The sequence below is a fragment of the Glandiceps talaboti genome, chromosome 10 (genome assembly GCF_964340395.1).
Source record: "Glandiceps talaboti chromosome 10, keGlaTala1.1, whole genome shotgun sequence".
In the NCBI taxonomy this organism is placed as follows: Eukaryota; Metazoa; Hemichordata; class Enteropneusta; family Spengelidae; genus Glandiceps; species Glandiceps talaboti.
Window position 1 is genome coordinate 5916499 of NC_135558.1, and position 23757 is coordinate 5940255.

At 35.7% G+C, this 23757-nt stretch overlaps 2 protein-coding genes across 2 annotated transcripts in view; both read left to right on the top strand.

Annotated features, from left to right (window-relative positions):
• Positions 1–8357, top strand: part of LOC144440841 (uncharacterized) — a 34565-nt gene extending 26208 nt beyond the window's left edge. The window contains exons 2-3 of the mRNA XM_078130262.1: positions 590–764; positions 1531–8357. Of these exons, the coding sequence (XP_077986388.1) occupies positions 590–764; positions 1531–1736 (381 nt within the window). The 3' untranslated portion in view covers positions 1737–8357. The remainder of the gene's footprint in view (positions 1–589; positions 765–1530) is intronic.
• A 2122-nt stretch (positions 8358–10479) lies between these two features.
• LOC144440927 (protein SET-like) lies at positions 10480–23633 on the top strand. Its single transcript, XM_078130393.1, has 7 exons — positions 10480–10616; positions 14955–15139; positions 16512–16634; positions 17018–17131; positions 17615–17785; positions 20441–20587; positions 20966–23633. The coding sequence occupies exons 1-7, from the start codon at positions 10505–10507 to the stop codon at positions 21008–21010; spliced, it is 897 nt and encodes a 298-aa protein (XP_077986519.1). The 5' UTR covers positions 10480–10504; the 3' UTR covers positions 21011–23633.
• Positions 23634–23757: the final 124 nt, after the last annotated feature.

A 23757-nucleotide genomic window follows, 5' to 3' on the forward strand; every position in this document is an offset into this window, starting at 1 on the left:
ACGAAGTTTGTGTAGCAGAGCTATAGAAAAAGTTGGTCCACAACGAAAGAATGATCCCATTATTGTTAAGATAACACAGATGTGATGACCCAGATTGCAACATGGCCATTTAAAGTAAATTGTCTCTAATCTATTTGGTTACAAAATGGGGTAGGGATACAAATTGGACCGAGTGTTCTTCAGCCTTTGCCAAACTGGTAAAACTCATCCCATTTCATAAGATAATGACATGGGTCAAACCAATGTGTTAGGCCATGGGCTTCAAAGGTTGTGATGCAAAACCATTGGTCTCTGAAAAATAGAATGAGGAATTCTAAACTCTAATTTACAAACCAGGAAGGATTCTAATCAGCAGTTTACAAACCAGGAAGAACATCTTAATTTATAACAAAGAAATTCTCCTAAAAGTTTCCAAAAGAGAGATATGTAATATATTATTATGATATATGTTTGCACACTTTGGACTTTGAAATATCATCCCTGAACAGATTTTGTTGTATGTGATCTGAAATAAAACTTGTACTCGATACATATCCATTAATTCTCATTTATAATTTTAACCTGTATTTTTCATGTTCATTTCTTACAGCGTGGCATCCATTTCAATGACAGTGCTACAGTAAAACATTTCTATCCATCTGAGGAGTCAATGCTGGAAGATGATGAGGATACTATCCAACCAGCACCAGAATCGGATTCTGATGAAGACTCTTCATCCACGACGAAGTCAGGGTTGAAGTCAAATACTGCCCTCTCAGCTCAAGGTGAGAAACAAATGATTCAAAACTAGCTGCTGTTGTACTCTTCCGTTTAACAGTGGGTATATTTTACAAAATTGTATAATCACCCTGCACTGAATGTGTTCTCTCTGGATGGTTTATGGCCCAGTGACCACATCTACTGAGCCAGTTAAAGGCTGCAATGGGAAAGTTTCCTCCACCTCCAACTACCCTTTCAAAAGTAGGATTGTTTAATATTTAGAAATAAGACCACTGGTGGTATCTAAAGTTTGGTGATGTGTTTTCATGTCATTCTGTAATAAACTGATTATGGTTTTGAATGTCTTTTTCAATTTATCAAACTGGAAGTAATAAAATGGCTCAGCTTCCTTGAAATTGTTGGTATTGCTGTACTATTTACGGTCAAGTAAATCAACTCTGAAACGTGCATTAGTCAGAGTTTAATGGGTGCGTGTGGGTGTGGATGTGGGTTTTCATGTGTGTGTGTGTGTGTGTGCGTGTGTGTGCATGTGTGCATGCATGTGCGTGCGTGTGTGTGTGTGTGTGTGTGTGTGTGTGTGTGTGTGTGTGTGTGTGTGTGTGTGTGTGCGTGCGTGCGTGCGTGCGTGTGCATGCACATAGTGGTACCATGGTATGTAGTTATGGATGTGCATGTGTGTGTGTGAGTGATCCTGCCAAAGGTCACCTGTATGTGCTGAGTACGTGAAGATGTGCACTCATATGATATATATATAGGAAAGATGGCAAGGAAGGTCCTGCATAGTTACTAGATTATGTGTTTTATCTGTAGGTCTTCAAAGCTATACACCTACACATCTTCAGGAAATGTACATGAATACTATAGAAAGACGACGACAAGAAGAAGACCAGAAACCTGAACCAGTGCAACCACCACCACCACCACCCCAACCTGAAGACTTAACAGTGAAACCATTAGATGACCAGGATGCTGATTACTTCTCAACCTCCTCATCCTCCACAGCTTTGCTATTTTAATCCCCTTCTGAAAATGGAATGTGCTACTCATGAATGGAGAATGGAGAATGGACATGAAGATTTCCAAATAAAAGGGTTGGGAGATACAAATGGGAAGTATGATTTTGAGAACTGCGGCCGTTCACAAAATTTCGTTGATATGTGATTTTTGTCACACTTTGTCAAAGATCGTTTTAGATTTCATGTGTATGACAACACTTGTGTGTAATGGTGTCAAATTTTTTGTAGTGTGAACTAAATGAAGCTCAAGTTCATCATTAAGCTAGACAGGTCAAGTGTTTTATGTATATGTAGTTTTTGTGACCTGTGGCTATAACATTATCCAAAAAAAAAGGATGAAAATATTTGATTGGATAAACCAATTATTGTACTGAGTAAAGTAACTGATGATATTCTCATCTAAATTGTACCATATTATTTTCTAGTGTGAAAAATTGAACAAGATTCTATTTCACAATGATCAAACATTTCAATTTTTATGTCATAATTTTTTTTAAGTACTGCTAAATAGAATCAGTTGAGATGTAATGAATAAATGCAGTATTTCATATTTCAATTTCAGCGAAAATTGAAATGCATTCTCCCATAATATTTTGATATTCATAGTTGATTTCAATAGTGAGCTTTGTCTGACTTGAACAATGTAAACTTAAGATGTGTTTTCGCCTTCATTTTAGTGTGACCAATGCATTCTTTATTTATTGGAACTAGTGTTCCATTCATTGTGTTGCAGTATTTTGGTTATGTGCAACACTTTGTCAGAAAATGACAACTCAGTAACATTGTTTCAAATGTTGTTCTCTGTCATTTTATTTTAGCCAGTTTGCTTCAAACTAGTTACTACTGCGTGCAAGGGTGTTGCAGTGAAATCCTTGCATCATGGGGGTGGGGTGGGGTGGGGTGGGGTGGGGTGGGGGTTAGAGGGAGGGGTTGTAGTCCTTTGCAGTTTGTTTCATAAATATGTTGCCCGGCTAGCATACAAGTATTATAGAGTAACCTGCTTCATTGTCTCAGTTTGATTGATTTCCATTTACACATCAGATGGTAAAAGCTGAGGAGATAGTACTTGAGTTCTTGTCAAGTCCAGTAAAGTTTCAGGGTCAAATTCAGCAATTTCAGGACACCATCTTGACTTTTACACCTACAGTGAATCAAACTGCTATAGCTACCTAAAATTTGCCTATCATTATATACCCATCATCATTTGCATATGATTAGCATGTAATTTGCATATGCTAACTATTTGCATATAAACATTGCTAGCTTTATGACATCTTTGTCCTGAATAAACAAGATTCCCACAGAATCTAACAAGTAAAATTGTAGGATTTAGAAAGGGAAGTTGTTGGTATATTATAAAATAAAAAGATCAAAAAAGATGTTAAAATGGGAACATTCTATTTTTCTTGAGTAGCGATATTTTATTGTATATAATTTGTTGGTCGATAGTTTCAGTGTCTTGCCCCAGTATAATATTGATGTGCAACTTTTTATGCATTATGACAAACTGCACATGTTTGGACTAGAAATAGAATGAATTGTTGAAATCAGATATTATCGATACTTTTTGGCGCAATTGTAGGCTTTGAAATTGTTCAAATTTTTTTTATTCAGGTGGTAGCTTGAAAAAAAAACACTTTGTCAATGAATTTGATGAATTTATTTATGTAAACTTGGATGTATCCAAAATTTACTAGATGGGATCAGGAAGATTATGTACTTAAATTTGTATGGTGGAAGGGTCTTACAATTTACATAAACACTATATTTATCTTTGGGGTTTTTTTTCCCTGGTTTAGTTGGTCTTATTTTTGTTGACTTCACTGGGTTATGGTTACGCTGTCATTACTTTCATTGTAATGAAAACTGAAATTAGGTGTCCAAAATCTTATTTGCACAAACGTCTAGACAACATCTGACAAGTGCTTTTAATATGACCTTTGACTTCTATAATACAGAGCCCTCTTGTGTTGGAAATATGGCCATGTTACCATAGCAACTGAGGCTGATATATAATATTTCTTCAGTCTTTGTACATGAATTTTTATGTAATCATGGTAGTAATTTGGTGCAAAATTGCACTGATATGTGTATATTTGCTAATATATCGTAAATATGGTATTTTTATTTAGCTTTCAATTTCATGTTGTGCTATTGAGATGCTTTCGAAAACCACTTTGATTTTATTTCTTCAGATGTAAATTTCATATTTTTGTTCAACAGAGATCTTTTTGTGATTATTGAGAATAATCAATCATATTGATTTTGAAGTGTTTCTTGTTTTAAAAAAATCAATATTTCATATGTATGGGTGTGTTCATAAAGGAAAGTATAGATATAAGCATTGATACATGCATGTCAATGTATAAAATATGCACATTGGCAAATATGAGAGATAGGTGTCTTGTTCTAGTACCAGCCAATTACAGAATGTCTTGTTCTAGTACCAGCCAATTACAGAATGTCTTGTTCTAGCACAGCCAATGGTAGACTGTCTTGTTGTAGTACCAGCCAATGGTAGACTGTCATGTTGTAGTACCAGCCAATGACAGACTGTCTTGTTGTAGTACGAACCAATAGTAGACTGTCTTGTTATAGTACATCCACGGGTAGAAGTGGCAATGTTGTAAGCAGATGAAAACTGAAAGATAGAAAGCCATGGAAATCCATTTCGGTGACCCTACTCCAGACAACAACTCACAAATAGAGCTTTAAAAACTCTGTTTTAATCTGAGATTGAGATGTCATGGGTAAGTAAACAGTGTTTGGAGCTTACCCAAACAAAAATCATGTTGGTCTAACTATGGAGCTCCTGTTATTGTTTCCTTACCCATGATGCTTTGCTTCAAGTGTACAGCTGATCTCTTCTATGGCAGATTTGCCAATTTTTGTAAGTCTATTTTAGAGAGGTCACATGCTCCAGGGTCGTTGAAAAAGACTTTTCACAGCTTATGTATGTGCAATTCCTTTCTGTGTCAACTTAGTCATTCCTTCATGTCGCTATTACCAATATTTGTGTTTAATAACTAGAGGGCTTCAGGACTGGGGACCATTTCAACAGGTTCCATTATATGGTCTAGACTGTAAGATATCTCATATCTTGCCACCTTCATTTACCATCTCTGTTAGTGGTGACTGACAGGGCAGCACAATAGGTCATATCGTGCCACCTCTATTTACAGTCTCTGTGAGTGGTGACCGATATGACTGGTGACTGACAGGGCAGCATAATATGTCATATCTTATAGACTATATGAACATGAGAAAACAATTGCCTTTCCAGAAGATCAACATTTTGAAATAAAAAAATATTGGTCTGATCACCGTCGTGGTACAAGTTAGTCATTCTCATCCAAACAAGTGAACCCTCAAAAGCTACAAGCAGACTTTGTACGTAAGGACAGTCATACTTAATTCTGTGTTTCTTATCATAACTCCTTAAAAAAGATGGGTTGTTCAGTTGGGTAATAATAATTAAAAAGTATGTATGTATACATCGTGGTGATACTTCCATTTCACAATCATACTTTAATAATAGTCTGAATGACTTAGAAATGACAATTAAAAGGGAAACTGTTTTAAGTCCAACAATAAATGATATTGTTCAGATACATGCTTGTGGGGTCGTCATCATACCATCAATGATTTGGTTTGCTAGTCGTGCTGTAGCTGTCAGTTTTTACTAATATTTTACCAGATTTAAGAAAAGAGAGGGTCAGTCATGTCATGAGAAACACAGAATTAAGTACTGCCTGCCTTTACTTATTTTAATGAGGACAGTGACTTGTATGTAGTGGACCCCTTACACAACCTCAAACTAATCCAGATCAAAAAGTAGCTTTGGAAGTAATTCAGTGGCTAGTATTATACAGTTAATGTTCTTTGCAATTAATCCTAGAGATCAGAGTTATTTATTCTATCGAGTTAATCTATTGAGACCATACGCAACAACTTGGAATATGACTTTTCATTTTCTTTCCTTTTTTCCAAATGTAGATCTTGGTCACCACTTTAGTAGTTTCTTATTCTAGTCCTTGTACTCACTGTTTTCCTGAATAGTTGGTAGAATCCTATTGTATTGTATTCCCTGTTGGACCAATCCACTTTTACATGGGTTGGTACTGTTCTACTCTAACCTGTACACCCCTTTGTTCCATAAGAGTTGGTAGAATCCTGTCTATTCGTTGCTGGATTAATCCACTCTTTTCAGGATAAAGGGGGTGATATTTTAGGAATAGAGTATAGTTTTCTTTAAAATTTATCCGGTAATATCATCTATATTATGTATACTATACTATGATACCTCATCTAGGGCCTGAATCACAGTTCCTGAGATTGATTGTTTGAAAAGAGTAACTGTGAGGAACTGGCAACTGAGCTTATATCATTGTTGTATTTATTGTCTGTTGTGTTGATGTCAACGTTTTTTAACAGCGCCCTCTAGCAGTGGTGTTTTCTTGAGAGACGACAAAACTCAAGTAAAAAAAAATACCAGTATAAAATTTGTGTTATCAATATGTGCATTGTATATAGGGTGAGGTGAAAAAAATACAAACCCAAAGCTGTTCCAAGTGTTTAAAAGAAATAAATGAATATTTGTCTCCATTTAACTTCAGTATTTCACACCATGTAACAGAGTAGGATACCATCGAAAGTTATTAATGAAAAGAAAAAGCTGATGTGATATGTTTGAGAAAAAAGTCACACACATTGTGTAATTGGTATACCAACTTACTGTTACCTCTAGGGGGTGCTGTTTACTCTAAAGGTCTTGTGTCATCAATAGGTTACTTGTCAATTTTATTTATTCCAAAATTTAAGAGAGTGCTAAATAAAAACTACTTCAGAACAGCATAGCAATGTTACTGCCTGTTGTATCATATAGGATTTCAGAGTTCTAGTATTTATGTGAGTATACATAACTGCTCATAATTCTTAGAAATTATGTTGTAAATTCTAACACATATGTATCCATTGAAAGCTATGCTAGTCTGTTTAACACAGACAATAGTTGTATATGAACACGTTGGACTGTTATTTTAAAGTAGGAAATATTACAGACTTCATGATATAAATATGATAAAGTCAAGATTTCATTTATATTGTATATATTAGCATAATGTATGAGAAAGCATATCAGCTCTTTAGCGTATAGAGTATGGTGTATAATACAATATGAATACATTCTACCATTTCATGTATCTTTCTTTTCATAACTTTTCCTCTGTACATTTTTACTTATTGTTGTGTTTATAATAATCATATTCATCATTTTATTTATCGTACTGGACTAAACGATCTATAACTTGCCCTGACGGACAAACCACGTCGATATTTGACAAGTACCTGTTTTTTAATGCATTTGTCAAAATATTAATGAGATGGTAGTGCTCCAGTGAAGTGAAATTCAGTGATGTCTATGTCAAACCGCAAGTTTTGGATTTTATTAGGGATAACAGGTTCAGCTAGCTTGATTGAAAATTAGATAAAAATTGTGAAAATATATACCAAAAAAAAATGCATTTTTTTAGAAAAGTATACATGTATTTATTGAAATTCATGATGATGGAGACCATGATTATTCACCCTTCCACCCTTTACACTGTAGTTAAACCCAGTTATTAGTAACAGGAAGGGTTGAACTATTAAAAAAAAGGGGGTGAAAGGGGTATAATCAAGGAACAAACAAGATGTAGAAAATTATGCTATGAATATGCGGAATGAAATATGTTTCCTAATGTTAGTAATCTAAATAATATTTTTCTAGATATAAATTTATTGCATAGCACTCCTGGTGAGTGCTAAAGAAGAGAGCCCTCTTGAGTCGAGATTGATCATATTCTGTACTCTATATATATTCTTTATTTGGGTACTTTTCAAGGGTCATGGGATATTTACAACACTTAACCAAATTTTCTTTTATTTGAAGAATTTACTATAGTTAGTCCGTGCTTATACCCATATTGACTGTATTTTAGTGTCTTTGTACCATTGTTAGAAGTTAATCACATTGCGTGTGAAGTTGTGATTTTTATATCCTGTTCATGTGTCCTTTTTTCCACTGCTCTCTTTGGCAAAAATGCTACAATTCTAACTAAAATTTAATTAGATTAGATAAAATTATAACAATTACTGAGGCTATCTAGTTTTTCATTGCTGGCTTTGAATTTGTTTATGTGCTTTAAGAAAAATGTTGTGATAAGGGCTTTAAAAAGTCGTGACTCATAAAATTTTAAAGATATGGAAAAATAAGTATGTCAGTACTGACCCTAACTGTGTTTGAAAAGAACCTAAACATTACTAGAATGTGTGGTATCTGGGATAAAGCATTGATTGATGCTAATAATGATAGTGGATATGTTTTCAATATTCATAGTACCTGTACACTGGAATTGTATAAATGAAACCTGTGGGCTAATTGCTGTCCCCACTGTATTCACCACAACATCATATTAACATGACACCAGACAGGATTTGACTTGCTGAGAGTTGTTTTACTCTTTCTAGTCAACAGTACATGTCATTTACGACTCTTTCAGAAATGAACAGTTTTTTGTAGGTGCATAGTATAAACGTTTTCAGGCTTACATAGATACTTACATAGATGCACATACATATGCACATACATACACACACACACACACACACACACACACACACACACATACATACATACATACATACATACATATGGAAGCATACACACACACACACACACACACACACAAATACATACATACATACATACATACATACATACATACATACATTTATTTATCTATTGCCATAGAGAGCACTGTAAAATAAAAAATTACAGATAATGAGTGCATGTTTACTGTGATAAACCCTAGTTGTCAGTGAACAGTCTAGCGTGTGTGTAAGTTATTTAAAGTCTACAGACTGCTTCTAGTGAGTTTTGGCTATAGTTTCTTTAAATTTGTACGTTTGTAGTTGAAATTTTCACTCCTGATTTTCACACCCTTGAATCCTGTCATTCATCTAAAGCACAGCTCCTCTATCACAGGAGAACTGTGTCTAAAGCTTCCGTATACTATCACTATTTTCTGTCTTGATTTTATATTTGTTTTGCCATAAAAAGTGAAACTCCGCCCTGTGTATGATTTTTTTTACCAAGTTTGGAGTTCACATTGCTTTAATTATTTGCCTCTGTAATTAATTGGTTACATGTTAATAAATCATATGCTTATTATAATAAGAACTGAATGGTGTTTTCATTTATTGTGTTCATTTAGGAGAAGACTATAGATATATAATACATACATTGTAACATACAGAGTAAGCCTCTCCACCATCTCATACTGATATATACTTACACCATTGACCAAGCAATACTCATGGTTCCTAATATTCATTTGGAAGTTATTACAAATTGTGGGTTGATGAATTATGTCAGTTGAGGCTGCATGGCTATATGTAAGATATTTGGATGCAGTTATAATGCTTGGTGTCTGTATCTCCACATAGTCTGGATGCCAAAGTGGAGGTGTAAATCGTAACAATACTGTATAGGGACTACACTAAAACCTTCACATTATCCCCATTGAAGCACAACTGGCATCAATGATAGGGAGTTCAACACACACACACTTCCCAAGTTCCTATAGATGTTTATTTAGGATATTTTTTCTATCAAAACAAGAAATTTTGGAAAGCTTCACAAATTTTGGTAGCTTACGAATGCAAAACCTTGTATATCAAATAGTCCAAATCTCATGCACTTGCAAAAATTATCAAACTTTTTATAACACCAAAATATACTAGTGAGTAAATCCACAGACAAATAAGAAACTTGCCTGTAGTAAATCATATCAACCAAACATACAGAGTTCAAAAACAGATCATTTTGCTAATATGCATACTTAATTGTTTGCTACCTGATCATATATATTTGTTACGTATACTTCAATATTTGCACTTTTGGGTAAATTATTATGGTATACAACATATTGTGAATGTAAAATCCCATTATAGCTAGATGAAGGTGTAACAGTTTCCAAAATTGAAATATTACATGTAATCTTATACTATTGTTATAACTTTTAAAATGGGGGGAGGGGGGGGTCATTTAATTCCCATGTTCAGTCTTTAAGGTACACACAGTACTGTTATAAAAATCTCTTTTTCCCAATTCTTGATTTTGTTGTATTTAGATATTGAACCTGATTCTGTGTAAATACGACTTAGTGAGCAGACAGGTACACCCATCCTTTGAAATATATATGTATACAGTGTGAAATTACTTAGCGTGTGCACCACTGTGTCCATGTGGTGATGGACTTTGCCTCCAATTTCTTGGAAAGGTTGCATCAGACTTGCAAATGTAAAATATTAGTGTGTCCATTTTCAGACAAAGCCACAACATAAGTGAACATGTCATATCAAATAAATACAAACAATTTCCCATCTTTTAAAAGAAAATGGTGTGTTGGCAAGTTTGATATATTATTAGCATTTATACATAGGTCATGACCTGAACAAGTTCATGTAACATTTAGCATAAATTGTATGTCAGTAAGGTGAGAATGTTTTAGTCTATAGACAACTGACACATTTCACAGTAAGCGTTATTAATCTACAAGGCTCCTTGAGGTTATTGAGTAATAGCCAGTCGAAGGCCATATCATATCCACATTGACAATGAATGGATTAGTTTCACGGAAGTGGAAATATTGGTTACCCATACTACATTGCGGGGAATCGCGTTGATTGAACTAGGCATGCGCACTTGATTTACTTTACCTTGGCGCATGCTCAGATTGAGTTTGCGAGCACCTCGTGAATCCAACATGTCCAGTCCACCGACCAAAATTCGTAAGGAGGAACCGAAAAATAACGGCGAAAACGCCGACGAAGTTGCAGGTAAGTCATTCCATTGGTGTCTCTGTCATACCTCGGGTTCTTTTGTAGGTTCTTGAAGTGATAAGATTCGTAGAGTGTCAAGGAGCGTACAGGAAGTAGATGTTGTCGGTGTTGGAACTGGTTCATTCTATTGTACTCCAATGCCGTTTCACGTAGCGTAGGACGCCGAAATGTTCAATTATTACACATGCTGACCTAGTATGCTACCGGTGTGTTTATGTATTATTACTTATGATATAAAATGGAGTGACTGTAAGTTGGTGTACGTCTTCAAGACTTTCATAAAGTGTCATTTCTTTCGTTTTCATCCTTGGCAAGTGTCCGGTAGCCATTGTATGTGAAACTGTTTGAATAAAACCCGCCATTTTTTTTCTTTGTTTACCCAATAAGCCCTATTCACACGAGCTCCATACTACATGCTCGGTAAACTGTTCGTAAGATTCCCAATGGCGTGGTCTTTCCTGATGCAGTCATTTTGGCTATTATAAGTGGTAAAACGTCATTAATCAATTCTCAAAATGCCCATTCATAATGACCTGTCAAAGTTGAGTGGATGTGTGTAATTACTACACTTGAGTTTAGCTGTCTCATTTGAGGCCACTCAGACTTATCATTTATGAAAACTTCGTATGAATTATCGTTCAACTTTTTAAAAAAGCAACATAGATTTCATACAATATACTAATATTCCTGTGACATTTACAATGCTATTAAAAAATTAATTTGCATAAAGGAAATTATTTTAATTTGCATGGGAATTCCCACAAAAGGCTTGGGACAATAGAACGTAGATTTCAGCTACTTCAATACCATCCTTTGTTTAATTTTGACATTTGAAAACTAGTGATTTGTTAATGGTAATGTAAACCCGGCCAAGGTGATGATCACTTATTTCTGAAGGACAAAGTCAGGGTTAGGTAATGTGAATGTCACCCCAGACCCAGTGCCTTCAGACCAACTTCACTCAATTTATCAAATCAACCATTTCCAGAACCAAGTGTCCACACTTACTTTTCACTTTCTGATTGACAAGTTTTGAATAATCTGAGGATTTTTTCTGTCTTGACATCTAAGAAGATGTCATTTATTTATTTATTCATCCATCACACACACTAAGAAAGAGTACTCCTACAGACTTTAAAAATAATATTCATACATGATCCCAAGAAATGAGAAAGAAAAGAAAAAGACACATGATTTGTTCTGTATACTGTGTGACTGGAGACTGGCTAATAGCTAAAACAAGGCTAATCAATGGCCAGTCCCCAATGATGTATAGAAATTAGATAAATGTAACAAATCATGTTTTGGTCCCCATTTTAGAAATCACAACTTATCTATTGGCACACCAAAATATACAAATATTTTCATCATTGGTGTCTCCAAAGTTGGCTAAGAGTCCCAACTGGTCCAAGTGGTGGAAAGAAGTGTTAACAAATCTTGTTTCAATAATTTATAGCATAATTTTTTTGAATAAAAATAATCATTTTTTTGTTTTTTGACAAAGTGGTTTCCGAGGAGTGTTCTTTATTATCATGTCATGTAATATCTCATTTGTCATTGCAACATTTAACTTTCTTGTATACACCAAAACTCTTGGGGTTAGATGTTGTAGCTTGTGTGACCTTTGACCCAGACCTTTCAATTCATACATATGATCAACCAATTCTCATGGGGGATTGCAGTGTCTTATGCCAATAAGCATTTAGCTATTCATACATCATGAAATATATGCAATGCATTATAATAAAAAACTCAGTTTCAAGTTTCAACAAAAATCTGGTGTTTAATTAACTCTTAGTGACTTGGTTTTTGTAACTGTATAATTACAATATATGTAATGTACAGTCTACAGGGTTAATATTCATGACTAACTGTGGTAATGATAGTCATTTGTCATAACTAGAAGTACTACAAGTTACATGTGTTATGCTCCCAACGATGGATGCACTATGGATGAGATGCATAGCATATTCTCAAGGTTAATTATTGTGTATACATTTGTTTAATACTGAATATAGTGTACAAATGGAGTTAGCTTTTTTCCAAAATTAAAAAGAAATACACAGAACAGAGAAGGTCATAGGAAAATACCAAGTGTAAAAAAATACACAGAAGAGAGCAGTTGAAAGGAGTGTACCAAGTGTGTCTTGCCACTATCCTGGTGTATGGTCATTACATGGCAAGAGAGTAATGTGTTATCATTCCAGTTAATAATTTTTGGAGCAGTGTGGGAAGGGACACAAAGGGTATTCTTAACTAGAAAAGAAGAGTATGCCGGGGTCAGTCTCTTTACATGTACCCTGTACAGCAGCACTCCCCATACAATCTTTGTATGTGCCCTCATAATTATAGTAGTTATGGTGATAATCTCTTTTGTAATGGACCCGTATACAATGCAATGTGGAGTATATTCCTACTCAGAGTTCCTCCCCAGGATGATGGCTAATTTGCATATACATTTGCATATTGGGAATATGGTAATTTTCATAATGGTCAATATGAATGTCTTCAAGAATGAACATACAGTGTAATGTTTATTTTTAACGTGTACCACACATGGAGATTGGGACCAGTCATTTCTTTTCATGTGGAAGTATTATAATTTATAATATTGTCATTCAAAGATTACTAAAGCTCAAGGATGATAGAATACTGTTGATCAGATGGGTGTCAGAAATCTGCCTAGCATGATGGCCTTCATGACAAGGATGATGTTAGCACCTTGCTTTTTCTGTAGAGGGGACTCGAGAACACTGCTACAAACTTAAGAGACTCATAGTATTGAATGGATTTTCCCAAGAGTATGCAAGCTTTTTAGTAGTATCTCAACGATAACAGTGGTTTTCTTATATTGAATGTATACAAGAGCAGAGTGTTGTATCATGATTGGTAACAAAATATTTCAGTGTTTTCAATAGATTTATAATTGCATCGATTGCAATCTGTTTCTGGTCTTGTGTAAAGCTGTTAACCTGGCTGAGTGTTTCTGAATGGCTTCCATTATGTTAAGATTGGGGATGGTACTTGTGGTTTAGATGATGTGCTTAACAACAAGCACCATTAGTTGAGTGCCTGTTACATCCTTCAAAATACTCCACAAATGATTACAAAGGCTTGGCTGCTCTATAACTTGTGCTGAATATATATTATGCTGGTGTTTGTTTTGACCTTGACCTCTGAGGTCAAACGTCACGGTCATGTCATTTCTTGCATTTTAGAGTGATTAGTGATAATATTACGTTTGAATTTTGCCTTCAGGGTTGGTTATCAAATACCCATTACCTACACCACAAACATGATCTTTACAGAAAAGGCATATCGCAAAAATCAATTTGAATCATTTATATAAATATAAAGCACCTAGAACCAGGAGACCGCGACATTCAAATTTGTATTACCTGTACGAGGAAAACCCATGGCTGAATGAAATAAAAATACATGTACCAGCACCATAGTCTTTTCTTGTACCTGCCATCAGTGTGACAGGTACCTGTGAGTGAGGTGACTTGTCAAAAGCTTGAGTTTTTGTGTATGATTACTTAGTGCACATCAGTTGTGATTCACCTCTGCAAAAAAAGTTCATGGAGTTGGTCATTTACAACTGACCACAGTATTTAGAAATATTAATACTTGTCGGCATAATGGTACGATCGGTTTGATGTACATTGAGCAATGCAAGATAAACATGTGGTCAGGTCACATGTCAAAGATAACTTTTTGGCGTTAACAATGGACATTTTATAGGCATTTTTGCACCTTGATGTGATCTAACTATGCGAATCATCTTTTTAGTGATGAGTGCTGAATGTACACAAAGCGCATACATTTTCTGTTTGAATGTGTCGCCATCTTTTGTTTTTCACATGCAACATGCATGCATGTAACGCTGTCCTGAATAGGGTCAGGTCGCCCTAGCCAAACAATGTCTACAGAACACATTCCAGTACATTTGGTTTGATACTTCTGTACGCGTATACTTGATTCCCAAGACTGATTTAGCAACCACGGATTTCAACAGAAATCAATTTTTTGCACTTAGTCTCCCACTGTTTTAGATTTTAAAAGTAGATGAATTTGTTAAAAGATGTTATCCCATTGCTTTGAGATTACTATATACCAGAAACTGCATCACCTCAAGTATTGACCTGATAAATTGGTATTGTCCTGCAACTTATTGACGATCAGAAATATCTTAATATCCGGTAAAACAAACATCTTTTTAAGAATTGATGACATCATCTTACGAGAAACCCCAAATTACAAGTTATATGTATTGGTTTTTGAGATTTTTTTTTTGTTATAGATGTAACAAAATCTTCTTTTTTTGGTCTTCAGCCGACAAGGAGCAACAAGAAGCCATAGAACAGATAGATGAAGTGCAAAATCAAATAGATGCCCTCAACGAGAAAGCCAGTGAAGAAATTTTACGAGTTGAACAGAAATATAATAAATTAAGGAAACCTTACTTTGAGAAGAGGTCAGATATTATAAAGAAGATTCCAAAGTTTTGGGTCACAGCTGTATCCTTTTTGGTTGCCTAGGCAACAGTTGATGAGAATTTCTGAGTTCATCATCACTTTGCTCTCTAATAAAGCAATCATTTTGTTACATATGATAAAGCTATGTTTTCTTGTGAGTGAAACATATGGGAAGGGATAGGGAAGTGACGACTATTGGTATAGGATGGGATATGGAAATGCCAACTATTGGTGTAGGATGGAATAGGGAAGTGCCAACTATTGGTGTAGGATGGGATATGGAAGTGCCAACTATTGGTGTAGGATAGGATAGGGAAGTGCCAACTATTGGTGTAGGATAGGATAGGGAAGTGCCAACTATTGGTGTAGGATAGGATAGGGAAGGGGCAACTATTGGTGTAGGAAGGAATAGGGAAGTGCTAACTATTGGTGTAGGATAGGATAGGGAAGTGCTAACTATTGGTGTAGGATAGGATAGGGAAGTGCTAACTATTGGTGTGGAAGGGATAGGGAAGTGCTAACTATTGGTGTAGGAAGAAATAGGGAAGTGCTAACTATTGGTGTAGGAAGGAATAGGGAAGTGCTAACTATTGGTGTAGGAAGGAATAGGGAAGTGACGACTATTGGTGTGGAAGGGATAGGGAAGGGGCCAACTATTGGTGTAGGATGGGATAGGGAAGTGCCAACTATTGGTGTAGGATAGGGAAGTGCTAACTATTGGTGTAGGAAGGGATAGGGAAGTGCTAACTATTGGTGTAGGAAGGAATAGGGAAGTGACGACTATTGGTGTAGGATGGGATAGGGAAGTGCCAACTATTTTATATCACAAGATACTGAGGTGTTTCAAATGAACCTTGAGTTACACTGTACCATGTATGTACTATGACTTATAATTGTGGTGTTTAAATCTGTAGATCCCATGGGTGGCGGGAGGGGGGGGGGGGGGGGGTGGCTTGTCTTTTGTGGCAAAGTTGAACACTAAAGGGAGCACCATTCAAAGAATTAAACATTTTCAAAATATTTGTGAGGTGATTTACACTGAAGAGAATATGTACTTAGGAGTCATGAATATTCATTGAGCTCTTTGTGTCTGTATATACTGAATAAGCAAAACTGAATAGAGAAGTCCTGCTGTTTGTAAATTGTTCATCAAGTTTGAAAAAGACGATATGCGAATGATGAAAAATATCCAGAAATTTCTCCAGTTAATATAGTGTTGTCCTTCACATAATTGTCTTGCCCAAGCAGATGTCATGACTGTTTTTCATTCTATGATCAACTTCATCAAAATCTTAATGTGACTACAAATTTACTGTCAAATAAAAATACTTGAATCAAGTACCCTGTCAGTTTGCGAGTCTTTCACTGTGTGTGTATTTTTGATCAGATGGCTTCCTTGACAACGGCTGTTCAGTTTATTAATCATCCTCAGGTTTCGGCACTTCTAGATGAAGAAGATGAGGAGGCACTTCATTTCATGACCAAAGTAGAAGTGGAGGAATTTGAAGACATAAAATCAGGATACAAAATTAAGTTTGTAAGTCAGAATATATTTTTATTTTTATTTTTTTGAGTCTGTGTGTGTGTGTGTGTATGAGCAAGTTGGTGCGATATTGTGCAGCTCTATTATACTAATCCACCACGACAAGGCATCTAATTTACAACATAGAATCCACCACAACCCAGGCATCTAGTTTACAACATGTAGAATCCACCACAACCCATGTTAGATTGTTGCTATATGCATTGATGGGAATCCTATCAGCTAAAGAGTGTCCTCTATTGGGACTATTCTACTTAACTGCTGTGAATGAAACAGTGAAATGGCTGTGGTGCAACTTACCAACTGTCGTATTTTACACATTAATTTTTAACCACAGATTTTGCATTGTAACTCCTAATTCTGTATTTTGTTTTCAGTATTTTGAGGCCAATCCATACTTTGAAAATGAAGTCATATCGAAGGAGTTTCATTTAAATGACACAGGGGACCCGTCATCCAAGTCAACACCAATTAGGTGGAAAACGGGAAAGGTAAGAATTTATTGTGGTTTTAGAAATATGGACTCCGTGATAGTTGAATTGATGCAATTTCCATCTATGCCACACTGCTGCCATTTAGCTCTAGATCTACAAGTTCCATCTGTTCCATTATTCTCTAAAGACCTTTGGTCTGATGTGAACCACTTGACAGAAAGTAACCCCATCATGCATCGTTCACAACAAGTGATTAATGTATTCATTTTTGCACTTGCTTGATTCCATGATAGCAGCATTCTGTCCCTTCCTTTCAAACGCTCACCTTCCACCCCCCTCCCAACACTCCTCTACATGGTGAATAGTACTTGACTACTGCATATTGTGTTCCCATGAAAGAGAGTATAACGTTTTGGGTTAGAATTCACTGTTGTAGTCATGCAATACTCAGGATCATGTCCAAACTATTTGAAATCAAGGTGATACCATATTTGCCATTCCTTCGTCTAATATTTCATGTTTGTTTGTCTCATTATGCAGGATTTGACAAAAAGAAATACAGCACCACAACAGAATAAAGAAAAGAAGAGGCAATTGGAGGAACCAGAAAGTTTCTTTTGTTGGTTTACAGATCATGTCGATGCCGGGGCTGATGAACTTGGGGAGGTTATTAAAGATGACATCTGGCCTAATCCACTACAGTATTTTTTGGTATGTTATCAACTTAACATTCTTCTGTGGCCTTTTTATAAGTGTTGAAACTAAAAAGTACAAACAATATGCTGTATGCCAATAATCAGAGAGGTAAAAGATTTCATAGTTTGGCCACTAGGGGCGCTGTTCAAACGTTGTTTTGTGGCCAGAATAGTTGAGTATTTTGGTGTAATGATAGTCTGGAGATGCCAACTAAAATACATCTGGTCAGAGTCCCTCAATCAGCACAAAAAATTGTTCATCCAATCAGTGAACCCCAGCTGCTAGTAGCTAATACCAGTAATCAGAACTTGCCTACCCACTACTGTGATGTTTTAGTAGCTAATACCAGTACTCAGAACTTGCCTACCTACTACTGTAATGTTTTAGTAGCTAATACCAGTACTCAGAACTTGCCTACCCACTACTGTAATGTTTTAGTAGCTAATACCAGTAATCAGAACTTGCCTACCCACTACTGTGATGTTTTAGTAGCTAATACCAGTAATCAGAACTTGCCTACCTACTACTGTAATGTTTTAGTAGCTAATACCAGTAATCAGAACTTGCCTACCCACTACTGTGATGTTTTAGTAGCTAATACCAGTAATCAGAACTTGCCTACCCACTACTGTAATGTTTTAGTAGCTAATACCAGTACTCAGAACTTGCCTACCCACTACTGTAATGTTTTAGTAGCTAATACCAGTACTCAGAACTTGCCTACCTACTACTGTAATGTTTTAGTAGCTAATACCAGTACTCAGAACTTGCCTACCTACTACTGTAATGTTTTAGTAGCTAATACCAGTACTCAGAACTTGCCTACCTACTACTGTAATGTTTTAGTAGCTAAGACCAGTACTCAGAACTTGCCTACCCACTACTGTAATGTTTTAGTAGCTAATACCAGTACTCAGAACTTGCCTACCTACTACTGTAATGTTTTAGTAGCTAATACCAGTACTCAGAACTTGCCTACCCACTACTGTAATGTTTTAGTAGCTAATACCAGTAATCAGAACTTGCCTACCTACTACTGTAATGTTTTAGTAGCTAAGACCAGTACTCAGAACTTGCCTACCTACTACTGTAATGTTTTAGTAGCTAATACCAGTAATCAGAACTTGCCTACCCACTACTGTAACGTTTTAGTAGCTAATACCAGTAATCAGAACTTGCCTACCTACTACTGTAATGTTTTAGTAGCTAAGACCAGTACTCAGAACTTGCCTACCTACTACTGTAATGTTTTAGTAGCTAATACCAGTAATCAGAACTTGCCTACCCACTACTGTAATGTTTTAGTAGCTAATACCAGGAATCAGAACTTGCCTACCTACTACTGTAATGTTTTAGTAGCTAATACCAGTACTCAGAACTTGCCTACCTACTACTGTAATGTTTTAGTAGCTAATACCAGTAATCAGAACTTGCCTACCCACTACTGTAATGTTTTAGTAGCTAATACCAGTACTCAGAACTTTCCTACCCACTACTGTGATGTTTTAGTTGTGACTACCAGTAATCAGAACTTTCCTACCCACTACTGTGATGTTTTAGTAGTGACTACCAGTAATCAGAACTTGCCTACCCACTACTGTAATGTTTTAGTAGCTAATACCAGTAATCAGAACTTGCCTACCTACTACTGTAATGTTTTAGTAGCTAAGACCAGTACTCAGAACTTGCCTACCTACTACTGTAATGTTTTAGTAGCTAAGACCAGTAATCAGAACTTGCCTACCCACTACTGTAATGTTTTAGTAGCTAATACCAGTACTCAGAACTTGCCTACCTACTACTGTAATGTTTTAGTAGCGACTACCAGTAATCAGAACTTGCCTACCCACTACTGTAATGTTTTAGTTGTGACTACCAGTAATCAGAACTTGCCTACCCACTACTGTAATGTTTTAGTAGCTAATACCAGTAATCAGAACTTGCCTACCCACTACTGTAATGTTTTAGTAGCTAAGACCAGTACTCAGAACTTGCCTACCCACTACTGTAATGTTTTAGTAGCTAATACCAGTACTCAGAACTTGCCTACCTACTACTGTAATGTTTTAGTAGCTAATACCAGTACTCAGAACTTGCCTACCTACTACTGTAATGTTTTAGTAGCTAAGACCAGTAATCAGAACTTGCCTACCCACTACTGTAATGTTTTAGTAGCAAATACCAGTAATCAGAACTAGCCTACCCACTACTGTAATGTTTTAGTAGCTAATACCAGTACTCAGAACTAGTCTACCCACTACTGTAATGTTTTAGTAGCTAATACCAGTAATCAGAACTTGCCTACCCACTACTGTAATGTTTTAGTAGCTAATACCAGTAATCAGAACTTGCCTACCCACTACCAGCAAAATGATGTCATCATATGACATTTATGTTTGCTCTTAGTCATTTATGACTAACTTGCATTGTTTACAGAGATTGATTACATTGAGAGACACCACATACTGAGCTGATAATCAAAACATATGTAACAGTATACTTTTACACTTGATATGGATGCTATAAACAATTGTAGCAAGTGGGGAAACGTTTTAGTTTGATGTTATGAGTTGTAATCAGTTGGCTGATGTTTGGAGGTGTGAGTATCAGTTACTGTACATTATGCATACCTGTAATATAATTATCATGTCTTATGAAATGCATTTACAGGTCCCAGAAGTAGAGGTAGAGGGGGAGGGCGACAGTGATGAGGGGGGGCAGGATTTAGAAGACATTGATGAAGAATATGAGGAGGGAGACAGTGGAGAGGATGAGGAAGATTACTTAGATGGAGAAAATGATGATGACCTTGAAGAGGTGAGTGTCAAAGACAAGTAAATCACTAGATGTACTCGAAGTTTAAAGAAAAACATACACACACAAACAAACAGGTTTTGCAAGTTGTACTTTAAAACTTGTCCATCTATCAATCTAAAAATACAGTTGTGTAACTGAGTTTGATCTGGAATCAACTTTCACATATAAATGATAGAGTGCAGCATGTAACTTATTTCGAAGCTATTGTCACAGTCGCAGCAAGTGTTGGTTTCCTAAGAAAGAAATGTTTGTAAATAAATTAATTGATATGATGCCATTTGTGTGAAGTGTGTAAGTTGAATGAATAGATGGAAGACAAATCTACGTCACTCTAGATAACATCAATAACAACACTACCTCTGCATCTTTTGTATCTAGGGTGAAGGAGAGGAAGATGATGAAGGAGAAGAGGATGAGACCTAATTTGAAATGTCACCACCGAGTTCAAGCATGTTTCATCTTTCCAACCTACATCAACCTTTTATGTATCTTTTTGTAGAATTTTTGTTTACTTCATCTATGCACTGGGTATCATTCACAACTCCTCCCAACCTACCCCCTCAACTCCCTCTCTGTTCGTCTCACCTGTACTTTGGCCATCTTTGGAACATTCCCTGTGTTTATATATGTGAGGATGGCCTAGACCATTGTGAAATTAGGGATGGGAAGATTCCAAATTGCTTCATCGCAAGGCTTGCTGCTAAGAAATACATTCCAGTCATTGCTGGAAATGCAAGGTTATAATTTGGCTTGCTTGGAGAAAAAATATGTTCATAATAAATTGTGATCCACATTTTAACACTGGGGTTTGATGACTTGGTTAAGACCACAGCGCTGTTACTAAAAATGTTGATGCTTAAATAGTTGTACAAAAAATATTGATATTATTATGTTGTTACTATTTAAGCAAACATTATTTGAGATATACTAGAGTCAAATCATAATTTGCAGGATTGTGATTATTACAACACTTTGTAACAGAAAGTTTCTTTATTCAAATTGCCCACTATAACATGGATCACAAAGACCACATCGTGCTCTCCTCTGTCAGAAATATCAATACTTTGGGGGAAGGACAGATAAATACTTTATCATCATACTCACCCTACAGTCTGCATATCACTACACACCTGCTACATAACATCCAGGGAGAACACTTGCTGAGATCTTATTCATTAAAGAATACAGATTTTGTATTCTATGGAATTTAGAATCAAAATATTGCCTATGCTGTGCTGGCTAACTAATTATACCAAAACTGTACAAAGTTCACTAAAAAAAATATACCCTATCGTTGCTAGAATGTTCCAGCATTGTAGATACACAAAAGAGCTAGACTTGAGCCTATCATTTGAAAAAAAAAAGTATTTGATTCTCTAGGCAGTAAATCTTCTTAATAGTGTATACATAGTTGATCAGGATATTGTCACATTGTAAAGAACAAACAAATACTATGAAATAAAACACTTTTAATACCATTCCTGGCTTTTATTCAACAATTTAATGGAAACATGTGGGTTTTATTTTTATGTTTATTTGTGCCAATTCAGAAATTCAGGTTACAAGTTGAATGTCAGTCTGTTAGTTTGTATGGGTGTAAATAACTAGAATGTGTATTCAGATTTGTCATCGCTTACTGTGCCTGTGTAATATGTTACTGAACTACCCAAACGTACCTTTATCAAATTAATTTCCCCCCCCCCCCTCCTCGCCTTTCAAAATTCATGAGCATTTTGTAACTTCAGAAACATAAACCAGTTAACTTTGTACTACCAAACACTAGTTTCAATTGTTACTCTACAGACCAACCATCAGATGACAAATTTTGAGTTTGACAATAAAAAAAAGTTACTTTATTTCAAATTGGCACAATGTAAGACCTTCAAAGTCTAACAAGGGTCTTTAGTGTAGATTTCTCAGGTTTACACTGATATAACAGGAATCCAAGGGGGTATTTTGGTCATATTCTAAATAGTGTAGAAGTTTTAGAAACCAGTGTTGACTTTAAGAGTTAGCATTATTTGTTATACACTATTACATCTGTTGTTTGTGTCTTTTTGACTTGTGAACCATTTCATCTCGTATTTCAACAAGATTTCAGTTTCTTTTATTGTTAACAGTCACTTGCATTGTTTTACATTTTGCCAAGTTGTTCATTACATACTGCCTGAGAAACTCCTATGTAATCATTTCACATCATGGGAACACTTAGACTGTAAGGTATGTCATGTTGCGCTGCCCTCACTGGCTTCTCTGTCTCTGTCTGTGGACGGAGCTGACCAATGGTTGAGGGAATCGTGTCACAGTGTACCTACACAGACCAGAGAACACTGAAAAGCACAAAGTTGCGAAGTCCAATTCCAACCTCCCTTCCAATTCAGGAAGTGTTTTATAAGTGTACACATCAGAAAGGTGAAAGTTCAAATAAATGTGCAAGTTTGACTTGGAAACTCAAAAGAAAAAATTAGTTCTGGTCAACTGAAGGTACAAGTACTCCATGCTGAATCACGATTAAATAAACACAAGATAAAAACTCTAACCCTGCTGGTAGGAGGTTGACAGACTGCACACTCTTCTGATGTATACAGCGCCCTCTATCAGTCATTGAGTTGTACTGAAAGTGGCCACAAACTTTTTCATGTGTGAACAAATTCTCCATAGCGCTAACATATCAATTCCATCCCTACCCTGGTTAACATGGTTTATCATTAAGTGGTTGTGTTTTCACATCAATTTTTCTACAAATTTGTGGTACATTTTTATTCTTTTTATTTTAGAGGGTAGATATTCAACAATTTTCCCCCATTCCTCCCTATATAGACTTTTTATTATCATTGTCTGTTTTGATATAGATGAAATCATGCTCCAGGTATTCCACTTTTTATGTATGTTTATTTGCAATGGTGGAAAAAGAAAGAAGGACCTTTGTATGTTTACTGCCTGCGATGGACACAGCAATGTAGAATTTTCTCGGTCATTTGTCGCTTTTTGAACATTAGATGACATATTCTTGATATTCCTTATAAATAAATCTCGTGTTTGTCAAATTTATCTTATCTTTGTGTGTTTGTGTGTTATTTCCTACACTTGTTATTTCAACATGGAAATAAAGATTCTACTTGAGTTTGTTGCGGTTACAATATCTGAAATGATGTCAGTGAATAGTCTCT

Bases quoted from the DNA above. Each gene is read 5' to 3' on its own strand.
- LOC144440927 (XM_078130393.1), top strand. From the start codon at position 10,505: ATGCTCAGATTGAGTTTGCGAGCACCTCGTGAATCCAACATGTCCAGT. The intron at 16,635-17,017 runs GTAAGTCAGAAT...TTTTGTTTTCAG, and splicing joins CAGGATACAAAATTAAGTTT to TATTTTGAGGCCAATCCATA. The intron at 20,588-20,965 runs GTGAGTGTCAAA...TTTTGTATCTAG, and splicing joins ATGATGATGACCTTGAAGAG to GGTGAAGGAGAGGAAGATGA.